Raw genomic sequence first — 23,779 nt, 5'->3', positions numbered from 1 at the left:
CAGTGGACTAGAAAGATGTGACTTTATTATACAATGTACAAAGCTACAGCTCTGTAAATTGAAGGCTTTATTAAGGAAGAAGGGAGGAAAAGGACAACTTAATACAAACTCCATTCTAAGCCTTTCTAGATCTTTTAGTGCCAGACATGCTGCATAGCATGAAATCCCAGAAAAAGCAACCAACACAGAGGCAGTAGCATGAAATCAACCAGAGAGGCACACAGGTTCTTTTTTTTTTTTTTTGAAGGATTTTTATACTATATTAAAAAAACCACAAAATAAAAAAGGGATCCACCAACATATATCTCAGAAGTCCGTCCAAGAGTCTCAGTGTCCAACAGCCATGGAGGCCGCCGATGCCTGTGTCATTGCTCAGTGTGCAGCTCGTGTAAGGATCATGGAGGCGACTTTAGGTTACAATCAAACCTGTTCTGCCAGATCCAAGACCCTGAATTTATCCAAATTGTAGAAACATGCTTTAACCACCCGTCCACCAAAATACCTCCCATTCAGATCAACAACAGCTAAAAAGCAAACAAAAGACAATCAGTTAATACAGGTATTCTGGAAGACATCAAAACACATAGTAACTTTAATATTTGTTAAATTCTTTAATAAACAGCATACCTTTAATTGCTGATTCAACTCTCTCAAATTCTAAAAATATCCTTACTGCTTCATCATCAGGGGCACCAGGAATCTAGAATGGAAACGACCACAGGAATAAAATTGTGTGTTCATGCACATTATAATCATGTGTGTATGCGTGTATGCACACACACATACACACACACATACAAATGATAAAAGCAGTCAACCAACAAGGAAATAAATATAAATTGCTCACATAAAAAAATGTACCTGCTTTTTGAGGGTACTGTGTTAGGGGTTAAGAACATATCTAATGCTAATCAATGCAGTCTTTGACTTGCTGGAAGAAGCTGCCCATGGCAGCTAGCTTGCAATCAAGTGATCATACCATCAGCAAGCACAGGATGAAGAAGCAGCAGCAGCAACAGTGGAAGTAGAAACGTTAGTACATAGCACTACTCCAGTTGCCTTCACATAGGTCTGCATTTTGACTAGCTTTGTTTAGCTTTTCAAGACTTCCATAATATGGCTCCATTCCATGTATGTAAAGCAGAACTCACAATAATTCCCCAGGAGTTCTCACTTTTCTGCTGCCTTAGTGTAAACATCCTACTCCACCACTCCCCATATAGCCTATGAAAGCTTATCTCACACCTAATACTGTTCATAAATAAGCCTTCTCCACTTGTTTTTGCTGCCCCTTTCTCAAGAGACATACTTAAAGTCAACACTACCATGTCTACTATTTTATATTTCCAGGTTGTTATGTGCTAAACCTCTTTAACTGAACATACTCCTGAAAACACAACACGTTTCTGGTATCTTAAATGTTCTCAATACAGAATGGGCTCTATGAGAAGCCCTAAATATTTAAAAATGATATAATAAAATATTTGCATCAGCTGGGCAATGGTGGAGTACACCTTTAATCTTAGCACTCAGGAGGCAGAGGTTGGTGAATCTCTGTGAGTTCAAGGCCAGCCTGGTCTACAGAGTGAGTTCTAGGACAGACTCCAAAGCTACAGAGAAACCCTGTCTCCAAAACCAAAACATTTGTACTATATTATAAAATAAAGTCTACTTTTGTTTTTACAATTAAAACTAACACATAACTGGAAGTGGTGGGTGGTACATGCCTTTAATCCTGGCATTTGGGAGGCTAAGGCAGCAGATCTCTATGAGCTCAAGGCCAGCCTGGTCGACAAAGGAAGATCTTGAGGTTTTTTTTTTTTTTTTTTTTTTTGAGACACGGTTTCTCTGTGTAGCTTTGGAGCCTGTTCTGGAACTTGCTTTGTAGACCAGGCTGCCTCAAACTCAGAGATCCACATGCTCCTGCCTCCTGAGATCCTGTCTTAAAAAATAAACAAACATGAAATGACAACAACCTAGCACATATGAGAAGCGTTAACTAATACGCATTGGCTTCTGTAGGACAGTTACAGGATCAATGCCAATGTTACTTGAGAGAGGGAACTTTTAATCTGCCAATTACAAGTTACATCAAGGAAAATCTTCCTACCTCAAATATCACACATTTCCCAACTTTGCCATATTTTTCACATTCTTCCTTGGTTTCAACTTCCAAGTCTTCATCAACCTCTCCTGCACCAACCATGTTCTATACAGAAACAAGTAAGTAACAAGCACGATTTACAAATGTGTAAGGGTTTCAAAAATAACATTTTCTTTCATAATGGCAGATGTTCTTACCCTTCAATAGCCCAGACTAGAACCTTGCATATGCTAGGAAGTACTCTAATATCAAGCCACACTCCAGAGGTGGGATGTATCCTAATTCCCAAAACATAAGAAAAACTCTGCTCCTAAAATAAAGCTGACACGTCTGTAAATACATAGGAAACTTTGACAAGTGCTAAAAGACTATGGTACACCTAAGAGGATGTTCCAGAAATTTCCAATGCTTTCAACTAATTATTTTAATGTCACTTTACTAACCTAAACTATCTGTAAGGTTCTACCCATTATCTGCAAAAGTATCACTTTCAGTATTCTTTTCAAAAGTTTATTGATTTTTATATGGATGGGCATGTTGCTTGAATATATGTCTGTGTACCATGTGAGTGCCTGGTACCATCCAAGGCCAGAAAGGGTAGATTCCCTGGAACCGGACAGTTCCATGCAGACAGTTGTGAACCATACTGTGGGTGCTGGGAAGCAAACCTGAGTCCTTTGGAAGAGAATCCCATGTTCCTAACCACAGAGTCATAGCTCCAGCCCATATTTTTGGCATTCTTAACTTTTAGGTTATCAGCGGGACTTTGTAAAAGACCACAGAGAAAGGTAAATTGGGGTAACACAGCATCAAGGGCTATAGTCTTCTTTTACTTCTTACCCTCAGCAGGACCACTTTAGTAGGGCACTTAAGTATTTCAGTTAATGGATTTGAGTCCGACTTCTTGGATGCATCTGTATCAAAACATATCATCAAACACTATGATAGTTAGTTTTAATTGTCAGCAACACAATCTAGAAGTACCATCTAGAACTACCTAGAATGACCTCTGAGAATGTCTGAGATTGTATCTCAATTACAGTGATTAATTTGGGAAGGCCTTTGGAGTTTGGGGCCTAGATTATACAAGGCTGGGAAAAGTAAACAAAAACTAGCTAGCATGCATTAATTCATTGTTCTCCTCTCCCAACTACATATGACTAACTGCTTCAAGTTCCTGCTGTCAACCCTCAGTAATAGATTGTAAGCTAGAACTGAGCCAAACAACCCTCTCATGAGTTTCTTTTGTCATTGTATTTTACCACACCAACAGGAAATGAAGCTAAGAGTGTTATGGAACTGAGTCCCATCATATGACTATTTCAATTACAAAAGCAATTGCACTATTTGTACCCTCAAATCATCTATAAAACCAGTCCCTGAAATAATATTAAACATGTTTTTCTTTGATATGTTTTTATGGTATTCTCTAGAAGTTTCTATCTAGCTTCTATCATTACCCACCATCTTTTGCTGATGGGTTGGCAGAGCACACAGACTACAACATTTACTGTAATAACACGCTGAGGTTGCTGGTCCAGATACTTAATTATTATTTAGTTATCCGCTAACTGACTCTAGACATTACTGTAAACTGGGATAACTGTTGTTTTTGCAACCAGCACCCAGCATTCATGCACTGGCTGCTGCTAAGGCCATGCATTAACAGGGCTGCCAGTCAAGTTGTTACTGTATTTTAGGGAAAGGAATTAAGGTAAGCTGACATAATTACACCATTTTTTAACTTAAAATGCTAAGACATGCCTCACTCATTTTCTACACATACAGAACAAATTATAAAAAGCAAATGAAAATAAAATAACATTACTATAAAGCAATACTAGACCTCAACAAATGAATGATCAGCAAGTGAACCAAAAACCACATCTATATCAGAAGGGCAAAAAACCTGAGATGATCCACTGAAGATGTAAATAAAGCAGAGACTGAATTATCAAGCTGGGAAACTTTGCTTACACAAGCCTATTTTATCTGTCTTGGTTCTAAAGAAAATAACAATGAGTCTCAAGGCTTACTGGTATCATAAGACAGAAGTGGGACACATGTCATAACTAGAAATCACTGTGCATCAAAAGGGAGGGTACACCTTCCCTCTGGGCTGAAAAACCCACAATGCTCTGTGAACTTACCCTGAGACTCGCCCTTCTCTGTCGCATCACCCACAATGATCTTGCCGCCCCGCTTGCTGGTCTTCTCCACCGACAATGCAGTACTCAGCCCTTGTTCATGTTTCCCCAGACCCTGGCCTTCCCGGAAGCCATATTTCTGCATGATCTTATGAGCCACTGTGCCACTAGGAGGAAAGGAAAGGACCTTTATAGTTGATGCCATTGACACCAGAACATATTGGATCTATGGCTGCAATGCCCTGGCCACAAATAGTGTACATACACAAGGGCTTTGAGAAATTAGGTAGTAACTTCTGGGTGGAAGCTATGGGGAAACTCAGGATGGAAGAAGAATAAAAATCTGACAAATGTAACCCAGCATAGCCCGAGTTTATCTCTGTGGGGAAGGATAGCTTTTTTAATGATAGCTTTGTCATGTAAGGAAAACTATTTCTGTGAGCTCTCTATCTGCACTGCTACCTCACTTAAGACCAGTTAGAAACAGTGACCTGTCAAATTCTAAGTACAAAGGTTCAGATAAAAAGATAGTATTTTGTCATGGCATACAGAAACTATAATGAAAGAATGCGTCTAGTAAACAGACAAGAAGAAAACAAGGCCAAGAGTAGATGGCTAGTTTAAGGACAAATGCAAGCAAAGAAAGTATTTGAAACACTTTTTTCCAGGTGTTGAGGGCACGAATGAAATTGGATTGTTGGTCTCTTGCATTCTGTAAGAGGGCCCAATTTTCTCCTGGAGTCCAAGGGTCTCAAGGGTGCTTGCTGCCACTGATACCATCTGTTTGGCTTTGTATCACAAAGCCCAGCTTCCACTAGAGCTGCACCTGCTTCTTTTCTATAATTCCCTTCACTTTTTTTCTTTTTGAAACTAGCTATTCCAGGGCAAAGTAAACTACTACAAAGACTAAACTATACCATGTTTTTTGAGACAGCGGTTTCTCTGTGTAACCCTGGCTGTCCTTGAACTCAGAGATCCATCTGCCTCTGCCTCCCGAGCACTAGAATTAAAGGCGTGCAAAATGCCAATTTTTATGTTGAGCAGGAAGGACAAGACCCAGAAGTACTTCCGCTGCTTTCCCTCCAGCATAGGGCTGCCCAGTGAGACAAGGCACTGTCTGGAGAGATAGCTGTCCTGGGACTGCACTAACCCCTGCACCGCTAATTGTAGTGTGTGGTTCAGTCTTACTCAAATGCCAATCTTAAAATTAATTTTCATACTATGACAAACACACATGTCTACATAGTTAAAATGACAAAAGGTATTTTTTGCTTTGATGGGGGGTGGTTAGGGTCAAGGCCCAGGGCTAACACACAGAAGCCTTCCACCACTGAGCTCCTGCTACAGCCTAAACAGTTTCTCAAAATCAAAGGTATAAAACTACAATCTAAGGTAAATGACTCATTTCTTCAGGAAAACCCAGTGCCCCACCCCCAAGTCTTTGGAAATAACCAGAACCATCTCTAATTCCTATGAGCCGTCCTATTTGCATGTTATGAAAAACAGTGAATTGACTATCAGAAACTTCTACATACAGAAATAATGTGTCTAAGTCAGCCACGACTGCACTAGAAGACTGCTTTTTACCAACCCTCAGCAGGCTGGAAAACACTCAACATGATTTGAACACTAATTCTTTACAGAGCAACATGAGACCAAACACAAGTATTTCTCTAGAAACCTCAGTGTCTTCATTTTCAAACATGGAAAGAGTGACAAACACTTCATACTGTTTTTTATTCTCACTGTGTAGTCCAGGCTAGCCTGAAACTCACAATCCTCTGGAAGAACCATGCCACACCCATACCCCTGAGTCTCAAGCAACTCTGAGAAGTTTCTTAGCTAGCCAGGACACTTAAAACATTAATTACCCCATGTTAGCAAGGAAGGAGTTGCTGGGGCCAGTTGGAGATCTTGGTCTATCCGGCTCCTCATACACTGGGGGAGGAATAGCAGCTTTGGAAGACTGTGATCGAGGTCTTGAGTCCTCTTCATAAGGAAAATCTCGCGGTACTGTTGGAGAAAAGTAAAGCAGGCTCACCACAGTGCCATTAAAAAAAAACCCCAAACAAAAAAACCCCAACCATCCACAGCTTCACAAGCTTCACCTGTCCACTTTGAACTGCATGAACCTACAGTATTTTTGTTATGTTCTTTCTTTCCTAAAATAAAAAAACACTGTCCCTATTCCAGCAGTCTTCACAGCCAGCATGGATTGTTTTGAGATTAGACTCACTTATTTCTCTTATGTGTATGCCCGAGTGTGTGTTGATGCTGGGAACCTAACTCATGGCCTCTGGAAACTGTAAGCACTCTTAACCGGTGAGCTATCCATCTCTTCACTTCTTGTACTTTTTTTTTTTTTTTAAAAACAATTAAATAATAACAACTATATAATTAGTATTCAGAACAGGAGGCTACAATTTTTCAAACACATGTGCTTTGCTACCTTCTGTCCCTCTAATGTCTTTGATTTACAATGTCTATATAGCTTTTTAAAAACCAGAAGTAGAAGACTCCTAGTTCGACTGCTCATCTCCTCCCAAGTGCCCTTTTGCACATCTCACTGATGCTGCTCACCTGTTAAAGCACTCACTCAGATGACAACTCTTGCTTAACTGCAAGATTATTGTATGCACCAAGAAAATGCAATGTAATTCTCATTTGAGTCTTGGAGCATCAGAGTACCTGCTATAGACTCTAACTTAGCTAGCTGCAAAGACATAAAAAGATTATCTTTGAGGTTCTTTTTGCGTATTAGCATCAACAGGAAGCTTTAAAGATCAGGAGCATGGGCCTACTCTCAGAAACTGGTTTTAATTGCAGTTTGTTGTCTGGTGTTTTGTTTGTCTGAACAACATATATTTAATAATATTCTTAAAGTATCTTCTTTTAAAATATAATAAATAGCAATACTACATATTAAAGAATATTAGGGCTGGCTGGAATGATGGATCAGTGGTTAAGTCTGGCTATTTTCCATAGGGCACAGGTTCAGTTCCCAGCACCCACATGGTGGCTCACAACCTTTATAACTCCAGTTCCAGGGGATACAATGCTCTCTTCTCATCTCCACAGGTATCAGGTATAATGCAGAAAAAATATTCATATACATACAATTAGAATAAATAATAAATATTTTTAAAGATTACTGAGTTTTAAATTTTGTTCCTTTTATTTTATTTTATGTGTATGAGTGTTTTGCCTGCATTTATCTCTATGCATCATGTATATGCACATCTCGTACCCACGAAGGACAGAAGAAGGTGTCAGATTCCCTGGAACTGGAGTTTTATTATGTGAGTGCAAGGAATCAAACCTGGGTCCTCTAGAAGAATAGTCAGTGCTTTCAATTGCTAACCCATCTCTGCGGGCCTGACCATTTATTTTTAATGACAGGTTAAGTAAGTGCCAGCACAAAGCCCAATAACAACCTCCAGGTTTTAGAAGAGCTCCAGAGGAGAATCAGCAGTGGTGGGCATGTTTTAGTACATACTTACGTAGACAAATACCTCTCAGTAACAAAAATTAATGGCAAATTTTTAAACTAAAAAAGGCACTGCCTTCTTGTTACAAAATCTGTTATCTATTTGTTATTTTTGAGACAGATTTCACTCTATAGCACAAACTAGCCTGTGCACAGGTTGGCCTTGAATTTGTGTACTTCCTGTCTTTGTCTTCCATGCTGGGTAACAGGCACGAACAACTATTGCTTTCATTAACTTCAAATGAACCTCACACAAACATGAAATCTTGATGAAAATCTGTATAAAAATCTGCACTCAGATCCTGGAATTAAAAAATTCCAAGTGCAGGGCAGGGCACAGTGGTGCATGCCTTTAATCCCAGCATTCAGAAGGCAGACGCGGGTCAACATAGTTCCAGGCCAGCCAGTACCACACAGTTGAGACCCTGTTGCAAAGCAAAGCAAAGCAAAGCAAAACAAAACAAAACAAAGTAAAGCATCTCAGTGAAGTAGGCAGAAAGGGTCACCGACACTTCAGAGTGAGAACAAAGTTGCTTTGCTTTAAACTCAGCAAACTAGAGGTTCAAGTGTAGGATATCCACGGTCCATAAATATCTGTATGAGAATAAGATAATAGAAGAAGAAAGAAGTATACATACACTCCTTGTCTTTCTCGACAAGAGAAGTAGGTGGGGCGATGGCAGCTCCTCCCATACCTGTGAAAGCACAAGGACTGGGATTAAAGGACAACACACTCCACAAGAATTACTAATCAGCACTTGCCCATCTGTTGTATCACCACCCTTCTCTCCAAGAAAGAAAACCATTTCATGACTCATGACAACATATAAGCAATTACAGGTCTAAAGCTGGTATTGAAATGTAAAAAAGTAGAGGCTCAAGAGTTCCAAGCCCTAACTGAGTAGCTATTAACAAACTAACAGTTTCTGGGGAGTGTGACTCCTGGGAGGTTGCCCACATGCCACTGGATGACCTCATGTGCAACAGTGTGTGGGCAGCATATTATATAGGACTTTATGGGGTGTTATTTTTTCTTTTTAAAGGACATGCCAAAGTTGGAGGAGGGTAGGGAAGCAGGGGTTAAGATGGGATGGGTAAGGGTGAATATAACCAAAATACATTGTCTAAATTCTCAAAGAATAAACACATATTAGAAAATGTAGATAATACCCAAAGCTTTTCATTGGAAGTTGCATAGTTCCTGTTATTATTTAAGGGGGAAATTTTCTAATATACAAAAAGTAACCATCCCAAAAAGTCACTTTATAGACTGGGAAGATGAGGCTTACAAGTATTCAAGGCACAAAACATGTTAATAAAAACCAAATAATGGTTGATATTGAATATCAAGGGTATAATGTACCAGACATGACACATTCAATAAACAATAAACATTATTCTAAGTAAAAAAAGTAATGGAACCATGGTGGTGCATGTGTGGAATCTAAACATTCAGTGAGCTAAGGCCGGAAGATGGCAGTGAACTTAAGGTATGACTGGGCTATAGCTTCAGGGCTATGTACATATTAAGACTATCTCAGACACCACTATTACACCACCAAACTACAAAGTCACCACCACCAAACAACAAAAAACCCATTTAATTCACACATCCATCTAAGTACTAAGATATTGAAATTATAAACTTATTCTTTTTCTACTTAGCAGATATTTTAAACATTTAAATTTACCCTCTAACAGGCTTCATCATATATCTGGGAAGACTATTTCTGCCATAAGACAGAATTATATATACAAAACTACCAACTACCATGACACAATATCCTTAGGTTGCATATTCAAGACAACAAAATTACAATGAGGGCTTTGGCAAATAAAACCAAAGACAAGACCAAAAGTGGGCCTATAATGTCCATAATGTACTTATCCCTGTGACTCACACTGGAAACTAACAGAACCTGCTGTGAGCTGTAAAGGTCTGAGATGCTTTAAGCAGTGCCTGTTAGGTAGGACACAAACAAAGGATTCTGCCAACCAAGCCAGCCAATTAAAGTTCTGGCAACCATGAAGCCAAAAGATTGTTTTATTCATTCAAGTGCCATCAGCTACTGCTTGTAATTGGTAGGAATTTATTTTATACACAACTAAGCCTCTGCTCACAAAACAGATAGGTCAAAGTCCCTAGTGCAGGTTTTGATCTCCCTGCCCTCAGGAAGTAGATGAGACGGACTCTCAAATCCAGTTGAATTAGTAACAAATGTACTCTGAATAGGTTGACTTCCTTCTCTAACCAGTGCTGACTGGATATGCACTGGGCTTGAGAAGCACGAGATGACCATGCCTCAATTAAAGTGGAGAAATAAAACTAGTGCTACTTTCAAAATATACAGCAAATGTCTCAAAGTGTTTATGAAGTTCAGAGCGAGGTATATATGAAACAGTATAAACCAAAGCTGCAATGGAATGTGGACTGGTGGGAATCTAGAGCAACCCCTGCCCCCACCTCCTCACCTCCACGCAATTACCCAAACTAATGTGAAATAAACCATGTCTCCTCAAATGAAAGGAAAAGCAAAGCCTGGGATAGTGCTCTGTTTATGCCTTACTTCTTTTCCTTCGCTCTCGCTCATAGTCTTCATCTTCATCAGAATCTGGGTCTGGTCGCCTGGAAAACCCGCTGGCTTCATGTCTGTCTTTACGCCTCCTGTAACGACAAAGTAATGACTGTTCATCACAAATTAGTATACAACATGAAGCTTAAATGTCATCATGACTTCCTCTTGGCAAAAGGAAAATAGTTCTTTGAAAATAAATTGTCAGTTTATGTACATATACTGGGAATGGATACAACAGAAAAAATTCAAAAGAAAAAATGAACAAGTTTAACAGATAAGTGAGTGTAATCCATAGGCATATGCATATACAGTATAATGGTTCCAATTTTCTAGGCTACACAATCACTCATAAAAATCACTTATCCAATAAATGAGAAATACCATATTAGTATAGAATGTACACTAATTAACAAAACTAAACATTTAAAGAAGCTAGGTATGGTGGCACATCTCTAATGCCAGCACTCAGGAGGCAGGCAGGCAGATCTTATTGAGTTCCAAACCAGCCTGGTATATATACATAGTGAGTTCCAGGGCAGCCAGGGCTAAACAGAGAAAACCCCATCTAGAAAAACCAAAATCCAACCCCCCAAATAGTAAAGGAATAACACTAAAATAATGTAAGTAGTTGTGATTCTGGCAGCCACAGCCCTGCTACAATTTCATTGTGGGTTTCTGTTTTATTTTGGTTTTCAGATAGTCTCATGTAGTCCTGGCTAGCCTTGAACTATGTAGGTAGATTATCTGGCTACCAGTGGGTTTTCTAAGTTACTTTCCTAATTCATGCAAAGTCTACACTTTAGGTTTTTCAGAGTCCAAAATTAAATTTTCTCAAGTGCACTGGCACAATGGGACAGAACAATGACAAGTTCTTAAAAACAAGGAAACTCCTGCTGATTGAAACCATAAACCCAGGCCTAGAGACAACACTGAAATTTATTCATATTCTAACGTACATTAACTACAAGACATTTGGGGCTGGAGAGATGGCTCAGAGGTTAAGAGCACTGGCTGCTCTAACAGAGGTCCTGAGTTCAATTCCAAGCAACCACATAGTGGCTCACAACCATCTATTATGAGATCTGGTGCCCTCTTCTGGCATGCAGGTAGATATGCAGACAGAATACTGTATGTAATAAAAATAAACAAATTAAAAAACAAACAAAAAAGTCCTACAAGACATTTGTTCCCAAATCAAGATGATGCTTACTTTTCTCTTTCTTCTATTTCCTTCTGTCTTTCCAGCTCCCGCTGCCTCTGTCGCTCCTCTCTCTGGCGCTTCACTACTTTCTCATAATCATTAGGAAACATAGGATCATATTCATCAGCTAAGGGGATCAGAACTTCCCCTGCAGAAAACCCACTGGGAACAGGGTCCTGAGTGAGGAAGGAAAACATCCAAGTGAGTAGCATCTTCATATCCTGCAGGGTTATCATAGGATCAAGGTCAAAGGATGACAATATAGAGAGTCCTTCCTGACCATCTAAGGATCTTATATTTCCTAGACGAGTAAACAACTCATAGCAAACTATATCTCACCAGGTGGCAGCACATCGTGGCAATCAAGCAGAAGCTTCATTATTCCTAGAAAAGCTCTATAGAACTTAAAGACTAAAACAATTCATGAACTTCATCATTGCTGAAATGAGTTTTAAACTACCAGTCATCATTTGAATGGCATCTGTAGGAAAAGACATGTGAAAATGGATTTTCCAGATCTCTCTTGCTCCCTCCAGATAGTGTCTCACAGAGTCACAAACTAGACACATAGCCAAGGCTGACCCTGAACATCTTCCAATCCCCTTGCCTTCCTGGAGCCCTTCTATTAAAGACAGGCAGCACGATGCTCAAGTTTTCATTTTGTTTTTTGAGACAGACTTTCTCTGTGTAGCCTTGGCTATCCTGGAACTCACAGAGATCCACCTGCCTCTGCCTCCCAAGTGCTGGCACTAAAAACAAGTGCCAGCACCACCCAGCTCAAGTTTTTATTTTTAATGCTTTCTCTAAAATACTCTGCCACTGTTCATAGACAACAATTAAAAACATATAGTTTACATTAATAGAAATAAATTACAGGTAATCTACATAAGTCAATACAATGAAACCATTAAAAAAAATGACCATACAGGGCTGGCTATATGCCTCGGTAATTAACTACTCTGACTGCCCTTTCAGAGAATCTAAGTTTGATTCCCATCACCCACATAGTGGCTCACAACTGTCTGCAATTCCAGTCCTAGGGGATGGACCTCCACAGGCAACAGGTACACATGTAGTGCAGGCAAAACATTCATACATATAAAACTATTTCTAAATAACCACATAGTTCTGTATTTTTGACAAAGATGGATGCTCACTGAGATATTAAGAAAAGGAAGTCAGAAAACAGAAGGCAGAACTCACACTAGAAAGATCATTCTAAAATTATGTAACTTTTAAAGCCTGGAGAGTATGATTGAAAAGATATCTGCTTTTCTTTTTTGCCCATCTTTCATACCTGATGTTTTCATCATCAACTATTTTAAGGAATAAAAGTTTTGATGGCGATAAAGTAAAACTTGAGTTGGAAATGACACTAGCTTTCAATGGCCTATTGAGGAAACCCTTGTGAGGGGCTGGAGATGGCTCAGTGGTTAGAAGTGCTTATTCTCTACCAGAGTATTAGAATTTGATTCTCAGCACCCACACCAGGGTATTTACAAATACCTAACTCCAGCCCCAAGAAATCTAATGTCCCCTTCTGGCTCCATGAGGACGGGGACACACGCACATGCACGCGCGCGCGCGCACACACACACACACACAGTCAATCTTAAAAATAGAGGAAAATATGTGTAAAATAAAGACAGGAAATGAATCAAAGCCACAGGTATGTGCACATCCAGGCTTACCTTTAGCCCAGCTGCTACATGAGGTGGTGTGTCTACAATCTGTCGGTCATCTGAGGAGCCTCCTCGCTTTAGGTCAATGACTGGAGCAAGGACTGTACTTTGTTTTGTCCGTTGGCTCTGACATCAGAAACAAGAAAAACATACCAAAGTTCCAAATTAAAATTCATGCTACTTGTAACATACTTTTTTGGTTTCTAAAACAGACCTCTGCCTGTGATAAAAATCACAGTTTTAAAACAGTAACAGTATAGTATAATATACTATAGTGTCTTTGTTTTCTGAGGTAGGGTCCTATGTAACCCAGGCTGGCCTCCAGTACCCTACATAGCTGATGATGAACTTGGATTCCTGATCCACCTCCTTCCACACTGCTGAGTGTTGGCATATATTTTATACAGTTTATACAGGGGATTTAACATAGGACTTCCTGAAAACTAGGCAAACACTCCACCAAATGAGTTATATCTCCATCATTTTTGGTCTTTTTTAAAAGCAAATTTCCTCCACTTTTCTATAAAGTTTACAGTAAATGTAAGGACTTTCTAATTAGCCTTAAACTCACAGGGATCCACCTCTCTGCCTCCTGAGGCAAGCTCCTACCTTACTTTTAGTAAGACCTTACTCTAACAATTAAAATTACTTATGTACTTATTTGGGTGTGTATGCATGTGTGTTTATATGCAAATACCAGTATCTATATGGAGGGCAGAGGGACTGGAAGGACAGGAGTCTCTCTGTACCAAACTCAGGTCTTCTCACTCATTGAGCCATCTCACCTCAAAGTGCATGTTAAACAGCTGGTCTTTGTCTTTTTTTTTGGTGGGGGGAGAGGGGGATTGAGACAGGGTTTCTTTGGAACCTGTCCTGGAACTCACTCTGTAGACCAGGCTGGCCTCCAACTCACAGAGATCTGCCTGCCTCTGCCTCCTGAGTGCTGGGATTAAAGGGGTGGGGCTTCATCTTGTTTTTTAAAAATGTACTTTTAATCTGTCAGTGTCTCAGTCCTTAGCAGTCCCTCTTCCCTGGCACCATTATCATCTTTGTTTTTCCCCTGGAATACTGTTCTCACGAATGCTTATTCTACATCATCTAGTTAATTTATACCTCTGTGCTCTGGCATTTCTAGAACCAGGTTAGACTCGGTAAATAAAGTTTATAGGCAAGAATGTCTCACAGTGAGCTGGTGAACTACATCAAGTTCTCAGGTTGCCAAGATGCCATGGTTGGTCAAATGGAATGATGGTAATCATGAAAGCTTAACTTCTCATTTTTATAATTTAATGTAGTACAAACTTTCATTCTTATTAGGAAGTCTGAGCTCTCTGGACTTTAACAGTGCTTTAAACAAATAACACGTCTTACAGGTATCAATTGCAAAATCACAACATAATCCCTAAGGTTTCCACAATAGGGGTTATGATAATCATTTATTTGTTTATTTTTAAATTTAACAGGTATTTTCAAAAATGAAATACACATGAAACCACAGCTTCATCTTTCAGATATAAGTAAAAATTTTCTCTACCAAATACTTTTACAAGTTTGATTAATACTCCGAGAAACTCAGTATGGAACCCAAAAGAAACAACATATTAAAGTAATATTCCATTTTGATCTATAAAAATCTATTTGCAACCTCAAGGTATTTGCTAATAGCTGACAATAAAATATCTGGATAGCGGGGTGGTGGCTTACACCTTTAATCCCAGCGCTTGGGAAATAGATTCCTGAGTTCTAGGAGAGCCAGGGCTACAAAGAGAAACTCTGCCTTGAAAAACATGTCATATATACATACATATATAAATGTACATATCAACTAAAAAACATAAATTAAAAAGACTGAGGCCAAAAACCACAAGTAGCCTATATTTCATATGAAAATATTAATTTCTTGCTCTTAAGCAGCAACTTTTAACAAATTAACTTTCTATTTTCACATACACACACGCACAAATGTTATTAAAAACAAAACAAAACAACAATGTACACTGGGCAGCGGTAGTGGTGCATGCCTTTAATCCCAGCACTTGGGAAGCAGAGGCAGGTGGATCTCTGAGTTTGAGGTCAACTTGATCTACAGAGTGAGTTCTAGGAGAACAAGGGCTACAAAGTGAAACCCTTTCTCAAAAACCCCAAAAAGAAAAAGAATAACAAAAAACTCAAAAGCAAAAACAAACAAACAAAAAATAACAAAAAACAAATAAAAAAACATTTGGGAGACTGGAGGCAGGCAGATCTCTATGAGTTAAGAGGCCAGCCTGGTTTACATACTGAGTGCCAGGACAGCCAGGGCTAACAAAGAAACACAAACAAACACACATATACACACACACACCAACAAAGGAAAGTCTTCACATACTCTACCAGGTTTTATGACTTTTCACATACATATGTAATGCATTCCATCATACCCATCCCTGAACCCTATTACCTTCTCCCATTATTGCTAGTCCCCTTCCTCTTATAAGCTAATGTCCAAGATGGTTTTGAACCTATAGATTTGAGCCTTTAGTTCATGAACAGATTTATGAACTGGCTAGATACAGAAAATGACAAATTAGACATGGCTTTAAAAACCAGTACACATAATCTACAAAATTGGCTTTATTTTTTTTGAAGGCAGGGTCTCATTGTGTAGCCCAAGCTGGTTTCAAACTTCTGGGCATTCCTCCTGCCTCAGCCTCACAAATTCTAAGATCAAAGGTATGTACAGGAATTTGTATCTGCTAAAGACAAGTTTGGGGGAGGGACGTGCTAGGGATTGGACTTGATGATTCACACAAAGTAGGCAAGCACTCTACCACCGAGTGATCTCACTCTCACACATACACACCTGTGTTATGTCTATCACATGCATGTCTACAGAGGCAAGAATAGTGTGTCAGATTCCCTGGAGCTGGAATTAGAGGTGCTTGTGAGAAGCTTAATGTGGGTGCTGGGGTCTTAGCTCACATCTTCTACAATTGCAATAAATGTTCTTAACTGATTAGCCACCTCTCCAGCCACCAATGGAATCATTTTATTTGCAACCCTTCAGTGTCTATTTCCAAAGTAGTTTTTCTAAACCCCTCCATACCTTTTTTGAGAAAGGGTCGCATGCTATATACCAGACTGATACTCCCACCTCAACCTCCCAAGTGCTAGGATTACAACGGTTTTGCTCTCACATTCAGCATCAACCTTTATTATTTTATTCCTCTCTTTAAGAAGCCACGGTAAAGATACATTACACATTGTCTGTATGTCTATATTCCATACAAAAGCAAAATCTTTACCTAAGAAACAATGAGCAAGGAGTTCTCATTCCTAAAATATATGGATATTTTAGTTAAGAAACATCCAGTTCACAACTCTACCTTCCATATTTTAAATTTTGTGGTGGCCCACACCTTTAATCCCAGCCCTGGGGTGGCAGAGGTGGATTTCTGCAAAATTGAGGCTAGCCCGGACTATACAGCCAGCTTCAGGCCACATATTGAGATCCTGTCTAAAAAACAAAATTAGAAACAAAGAAATAGTTGAATTATTTCAAAGATAATGTCCATGTCTAATGCATATACAGCACAGACAAGAGCAATTCCCATCTATAACTGCAAGCCGGACATGTTCACAAGCAATGGAGCCCTCCTCGATGTGCACCGTGGATCTGATTATTCTACTAAGCTGGTCCAAGCTTCCTACAATTAAAAACTAGCAGGATGCTACCTAACAACAGTGATTCCTGGGACCCAGCCTAGAGACGGAACTACTACAATAATAGGACTCTGGCTATGAAAGCAGACCCAGGAACAAGTTCTGTCTCTGATACACTCAAGACTAAAGCCAGCCTCATGGCAAGGAGCTGAGAACACTGCTTTTCTTCACTCCTACTCCATGAAATAGTTTTGATGTCCCCAAGAGCCAGGAGAAGCAAAGTAACCTCAGGTCCCCGCCCCTTTCACTATTTTATATTTACCCAACAAGGAGGCAAAAGAACAAGCTTAAAGCAAAGTGTTCTCAGGGAACTCTCTTAATAGGCTTTCCCACTCCTGCTCTGGGCCTGTGTTTACCTTCGCTTGAGTGAGAGCTGCCTTCTTCACCTGAAGCTGGGACTGCAGAAGCTTGAAGTTTTTGGACCAGCCTTCAGTTTTTGAGTCACTGGTCTCCACTCCCAGGTCATCATACAGGGACATCTTTTTGGTTTAATACTGAAAGACAAGCAAGGGCATAGGCTAATATGAAACAGAAGCAAGTTTTGAACACCACTGTATTAAAATAGCAGCACCCTGGATCCCCTGCTGTAACAGATGCAGAGGTATTTCTAATATGCAGAAGTATACCCATGCACTATTGTAAAAACAGCCATCTAGAATTAAGTTTTCTTTTGAGACTGGTTCTCATATACCTCAGGCTGGCCTTGAACTCACCACAAAGATAAGGCTGGCTTTGTATTTGTGATTCTTTCCCTACACCGTCTGAGTGCTGGGAAATGCCCCTATCCAGCCTAGACTTAATTTCTCAATCTAAAAGTCTGTGAAGTGATTCATGAGTAGAATCAGTTCTAGAACAGCAACAAAGTAAGATGGAAGGTCTACATTTGGGGAGTTAATAAGTATAAAGATCCAGGTTAAAAACTGTTCCTCTCAATGGCAGGAAGTAGAAGTCCTATGAAAGCGGCAGTTTGTAGGCTAGATCAGCATAGGTAGCTGCTGCTCTTTATAAAGAAACATGCAAACCAGGTGTGGTTGCATGATTGATAGCCCAGCACTTAGAAGCTGGGGGCAGGTGGATCTAGAGCACAATGTCATCTAAGCTATATAAGGACTTTAAGGTTAACCTAGGACACATGAGACCATGTCTTAAATAAACAGATCATTAAGTTACACAGTCATAGGAAAAAGATGGTAAGAATGATTCTGTGGTTTTATGAAACATGACTATTGAGAGAAGAGTAATAGAGGTGCTGTCTCTTCAACACTCCTGTGCATCAACACCGACCTGTGGGGCTTTGGAGGGAGCTCTAGTGGCAGATTCCTCTTCCCAGATGACCCTAGCTTATATCAAGCTGAGAAGAAAAACAAAAACAAAAACAAAACAACAACAACAAAAAACCAACCAACCCAACCAAAAAAAAAAAAAAAAAAAAAAAAAAAAACCAAAAAACTAGCCAGAGCACTTCCACAGATGTGTACACTTAAAGACAGGTAAAACAATAGCATATTTGAATTACATTTGTTTTGCCACAGGGTAATCTGACCAGGAAACTAAGGAACATGAATTTCGAGTCAGCCTGTGCCATACAGCAATTTAAAAATAAAAAGGAAGCACTTGGGATGAAGATGGAGTGAATGAACACTGATATACCTACTCAAAGATGTCAACTCTGATAGATGTAGTTTCATAAATTTTAGGGTTAAAATAAAATCAAACACTGGAGGATCTGAGTATCCAACAGAGCCCTCCCATCTGAAAATTCTATTTAATAACCACCACTTTTTTCCCTTTCCTTCTCTCTCTGACACAGGGTCTTTGTAGCTCTAGCTGGCCTGGCACTAATTACATAGATCAGGTTGGCCTCAAACTCATAGATCCTCTGCCTCCCAAGTACTGGGATAAAAGGCATGTACTACCACTCAAGGTTAATGCAATCTTCATTGCTGAATTAATGAGGTTTTGTGAAACTACTGGGATTTCATTTCAAGTCTTTAAACTGAAAATGGTCTGTTGACAATTCCATGTGATCCAACTTGCTCTCCTTTGCCTTAAAAAACACTCTAAATGTTAGAAACCATTTTCATCTCTCCAGCATTTGAGTTTTCTGTAACAGTTCATGAAATTACACCTTTACATCTCAGATATGAAAGAATATTCTTTTGATTTTCTGGTTTCCAATGGCTTTTCTATTTACAGAACTGGACTATCACGGTAAAAACATGCTTGTTAGCCTGCATAAATACTAATTACTTCAATTATGTCTACTACAAACTCTTGTGAATTCACCAACTAAAACAGAAGGCAGCATCTGGACAAGAAATCACTTAGCTCCTCAAGCCATCCCTGTGATTTTCCCTAAATGCTGTTCTACCATTCCCTTGATTTTGGCCTTAAATAATTTTGCTTGCAAAGGATCTATTCCTTTAAAGGTATATGTATTTACATGTTAGCTATTTTAAACATTTATGAACATACCATTTTAGTCATTAATCTCCCTACAAACACAGAAGTTAACAAATACAGTAAGGAGATTCTGTCAAGATCCAAACTTAAAATGGTTTGGTAACACTTATATAATACATTTAGTTCATGAAAAGTCTGATGCCAGGTAATAAAGAGTCTAGATTCTTAGACATATCATAAGAATCGAGACTCAAATGTAAATACAAACAGAAACTGGCCTTTATGATGTAAAATGTGTTAACTGAATTCACATGTGAAATGCACACAGAATTATGAGCATCTGAGATTACTGTGTTCAGTTACTTTCTGTGTGTACTTATACATATGCATTCACAGAACAGAGACAGACACTGAGTATCTTCCACAGTCACTTTCCATCTACCATATTCTTTTGAGACAGCATCTCTTATCAAACCAGAAACTCACTGACATGGCAAGACTAGCTAGCTAACTAGTATACCCCAGGGGACCTCCTGTCTTGGCTTCCTCAGAGCTGGGATTTTAGGCATGCACTCCTGTAGAGAAGTTTTTACATGGGTATTGGGGAATCTCAACGTAGGGCCTCAAATTTACACAGCAGCAATTTATTAAGCCATCTCCTCAGCTCTTAGTTCATTTTTTTTTTTTTTTTTTTTTTTTTTATGGCAATGTTACCCTTTGGTCAGCTTACCTTCTTGTATTAGTTGGGGTTTTCTAGACTCTAGAGGAACAGAACTTACCAATGAATATATATACATACATGAATATATACATGGAGTTACAGATATAGAATGATAGAATGGCTTATAGATTGTGATCCAGCTAACCCAACAATGACTGCCTACAAGACAAAGGTTCAAGAATTCAGTAGTTCAGTAGTTGTCCACAAAGCTGCATGTCTCAGGGTGGTTGGTCCTCAGTATACACTGAAATTGTAGGCTCTAATGCTAGTGAAGGAATAGACTTGCTAAAGAAAGCAAGGGCCAACAGGCAGGGCAACTTCCTTCTACACAGAGGCTGCCAGCAGAAGGTGTGGTCCAGATTAGAGTGGCTCTTCCTACCCCAAAAGACCTGGATTAAAGGTGTGTCTCCCCACCCCAAAGATCCAGATTAGAAGTGGGTCTTTCCACTTCAAATTATTTTATTAAGGGGGGGAGGGATCCCTTGAGCTGGGTGTGGTGGTACATGCCTTTAATCCCAGCACTTGGGAGGCTTTGGCAGGCAGATCTCTGAGTTTGAGGCCAGCCTGATCTACAGAGGGAGTTTCAGGGCTACACAGAGACGTCCAAAAAGAAAAAAGAGAAAGAAAAAAGTTCCTCACAGGTGTGCCCAGCCATTTGGGTTTCAGTTAACTCCAGATGTAGTCAAGTTGACAAGATAGAGCAAGCATCCCAAGCCTACCCCTTGTCAAGGTAACACACAATTGTATCTTACATACAGGACTTAAGGATGACTTTTTATGGAATTATTTATTCCCCTTTGTCTGCAGCTATGCCATCTTTGACAGTTTAAATTTCCCATCAAAATTACCAAAATACACAGGCCAGAGTCTATCAAAAACAAACTAAATAGAGACATTTGTAATGTAAGCACTAAGCACAGCAGGTTTCCCTACTGTTCTCAAAGACCAGTAGAATTATGAAGTAAACTGTTCCCTGCTGGAGGGATGTGTGAAAAAGTAGTAACAAATGAGGGGTCAATAAGGACCCACATGGTAGAAGGAGAAAAGGGACTCCTGCAGGCTGTCCTCTGATTTCCACATGTGGCTTGTCCTTGAACCCCTGATCTTCCTGCCCACACCTCCCAAGTACTGGCATGCGCCACCATCCTGAGCTAGATTATTCATATTTAACTATAATCCGTTATCCTGAAGCGCTTACAGCTCATTCCAGTATGTGTGCACCCTATGGCATGACTTAAAAGAGCCACCTGTGGTTAGGAGACAGTACTCACCTGTTCTAAGCACAGGCAGAATCTTAGGAAATCATATTTTCCATCCTCATGTGCCTTTAGCAAGAAGAATTTAATGTCGACGATCCTCCCCTCCTGACTTAAAGGGTGCTCAGGATCTGATCAGCCCTCTGAATCCCTCTTAACTGCCTAAAACTGTAGACGACGGGTGTTTCACTGTCGTTGCTTTTCCACGTCCTCAGCCGTGCACCGTTCCCTCTTCTGCACGTCTAATAAAACCCCCTCTAAAAGTCAATAAACATCAGCTCCTCTTCCTGGTCTTTTCAGATTGCACTCCGGTCCTTAAAATCAACCCAGGCCTGGGTTTTCAAGCCTGCTTCTTAAGAGTTATAACTCTTGGAGAAGTACCTCACTGAACTTTGCAGCACGCATTTATAGCACGCCTAGCCCAAGCAAACGAAGCTCAAAAAACTAGGGGATGCACATGAACGTTAAAACTCCCCTTAATACAGAGCTGAGGGTGCCGGATTTACAACTGTCTTTACCTGTCCAGGTGAGTCTACGTCCTCAACCCTTACTTCTGGGGCTCTGGAAGGAAACACGTTGGGAAGAGGGGTTGCCCCTCCACTCCTGAGGCCCGACGCACTGGGGTCTAGCGACCCAACAACAACTTGGCCTGGACATGGGCCACGAAGAGAAGGAAGGTACGTTCTTTAGTGTCAAGGAGATCAAGACAGGTGGAGGGGAGATCTGGGTGGCCCGAACGCGCATGGCAGGCAAGCACAAGGGGCTGGCAACCCTGGGCAGCTCGGGGTGTCGCGCCCGCATCCCCGTGCCCCTCACGGCGCGGCCTAGAGCCGCGGCCTCGCGTCCAGCTCATCCGAGGAGGCGCGCTCACCCAGGTCTCCGTTCCGGATCAGACCGCTTGGCCAGGACCGCCGCGGCGCTACTCACCCGGCCTTGCGAGACGATTCTGCCCATGGGCCACGGCGGCGGCAGCGCGGAGCCCGGCCGCCCTGAGCGGAAGCCCGCCGACCGCCAGAGCCCGCCGCGGCGCCCACCCTCGGCCGATTCCGCAGGGTGATCCTCCGCGCGGGGTGAGAGAGCGGAGGCTGCCGGGAGCGCGCGTCTGCGCCTGCGCTTGCGCCTGACTCGCGGAAGCAAAGGCGCACTGCCCGGCTCGCACTGCTCCCTGCTGACGGGAGGACTACACTGCACCTCCCCTCTGCCTGCCTCTTATTTCACCAAGAGATGTCGCTATTGGGGCAAGGTTTTGAAATTCCATATGATTCATGACTTTAGAGTAAGAGCATTGAGACTCCCCTATTAGGGTCGGTTATTTATTCCCAACCATTCCTTTATATACTAAAATGCGGGAATGAATATCTGTAGACAATATGTTGCAGAATAGTATTGAAAAACACTCCGAGATTAGGGCTTCGGAGAAGAATGTAAACTCTATAAATTTTACCCGCTTTAAAAAAAAAAAAAAAAAAAAATGAAGCGAAAGACAGAAGGAAGGTCCAAGAAACCCGGGCTTTATGTAAATGTGTTTCCCACATCTTTAGTTGGGTGTAAAAATTATTTGAAGTTTATAAAACTGTGGAGGATTAGATGGACCTCGCACAAATGAATACACCAATATTACAGTCAACTAAAATCTGATATACAAGAAACTGCTCAAATAATTCTTAAAGTTTGGTAACTGGAAAAGATGCACCACTTTATAGCAGATAAATATAAAGACATCTGATAGCAACACTTTGTGCATGATTTATGGACAAAAGTTTTAAATGGAAAATTTTAAACACAATTCTTAATGAAGAAAAAGAAAGGGGGGGGGGAAATCTATGCACCAAATAGCGTAATCTCATTGTTTATAGGAAACACTATAGGAAATAATAAATAGGAAAGAGGAATTAGTGATTTCTCTCTCCCTTTCCCTTTCCCTCCCTCCATCTCTCACACACACACACACAAACACACACACACACACACAATGGGTGAGATTTTGTTTTTGCGGGGCTGGAGAGAGAGAGAGAGCAGTTAAGAGTACTGTCTGCTCTTCCAGGGGACCTTGGTTCACTAGCCAGTACCCCATGGCAGCTCACAACCATCTGTAACCCCAGTCCCAGGTCTGAAGTAACAGGCACAGGTGGCAGGCCAACCAAACACCCATACTCATGAAATAAAATAAATAATTTTAATTGATATTTTAAAAATCAAACTAATATATAGACTTCCTTCTGTTTTGTTTGTTTGGTTTTGGGTTTGGGTGTCTCTGTGTAGCCCTGGCTATCCTGAAACTTACTTTGTAGACCAAGCTGGTCTTGAACTCACAGAAATCCGCCTACCTCTGCCTCCTGAGTGCTGGGACTAAAGGCAAGCACCACCACCACCCAGTGAACACAAGGATTTTTTCCCGGGCTAACACCAATCAATCCCCCTCCTTATGAGGATGGTTTGTTCTTTTCCTCCTTTCTCGAATTTAAATTAGAACAAGACTTGTTTTATATTGGTCACATCC

The 23,779-nt window shown here is 40.4% G+C and overlaps 1 protein-coding gene across 2 annotated transcripts; it reads right to left on the bottom strand.

Moving 5' to 3' along the window:
- Positions 1–225: 225 nt before the first annotated feature.
- Rbm17 (RNA binding motif protein 17) lies at positions 226–22,373 on the bottom strand. Of its 2 annotated transcripts, none has more exons than XM_051194817.1 (12): positions 22,207–22,373; positions 17,256–17,393; positions 13,207–13,323; positions 11,525–11,691; positions 10,306–10,403; positions 8,377–8,433; positions 6,123–6,264; positions 4,255–4,418; positions 2,945–3,018; positions 2,111–2,209; positions 628–700; positions 226–524 (listed from the first exon to the last, which is right to left on the bottom strand). In XM_051194817.1, exons 2-12 carry the CDS (start codon positions 17,376–17,378, stop codon positions 421–423), a joined length of 1,218 nt encoding a protein of 405 aa, XP_051050774.1. In that variant the 5' UTR covers positions 17,379–17,393; positions 22,207–22,373; the 3' UTR covers positions 226–420. The 2 variants fall into 2 exon arrangements, with proteins under 2 accessions (XP_051050774.1, XP_051050775.1); XM_051194818.1 differs by lacking the exon at positions 22,207–22,373 and adding an exon at positions 21,798–21,819.
- Between the last annotated feature and the right edge of the window lie 1,406 nt (positions 22,374–23,779).

Source organism: Phodopus roborovskii, unplaced genomic scaffold (genome assembly GCF_943737965.1).
Source record: "Phodopus roborovskii unplaced genomic scaffold, PHOROB, whole genome shotgun sequence".
Lineage (NCBI taxonomy): Eukaryota > Metazoa > Chordata > Mammalia > Rodentia > Cricetidae > Phodopus > Phodopus roborovskii.
The sequence above is the reverse complement of the archived record's forward strand: the minus strand, read 5'-3'. Positions and strand labels throughout refer to the sequence as shown.

Excerpts from the sequence above, each read along its gene's own strand:
- Rbm17 (XM_051194817.1), bottom strand. The coding sequence starts at position 17,378 with ATGTCCCTGTATGATGACCTGGGAGTGGAGACCAGTGACTCAAAAACT. Across the intron at positions 701-2,110 it reads GGAAATGTGTGATATTTGAG|ATTCCTGGTGCCCCTGATGA; the intron begins GTAGGAAGATTT and ends TTTCCATTCTAG. Across the intron at positions 525-627 it reads AGTTGAATCAGCAATTAAAG|CTGTTGTTGATCTGAATGGG; the intron begins GTATGCTGTTTA and ends TTTGCTTTTTAG.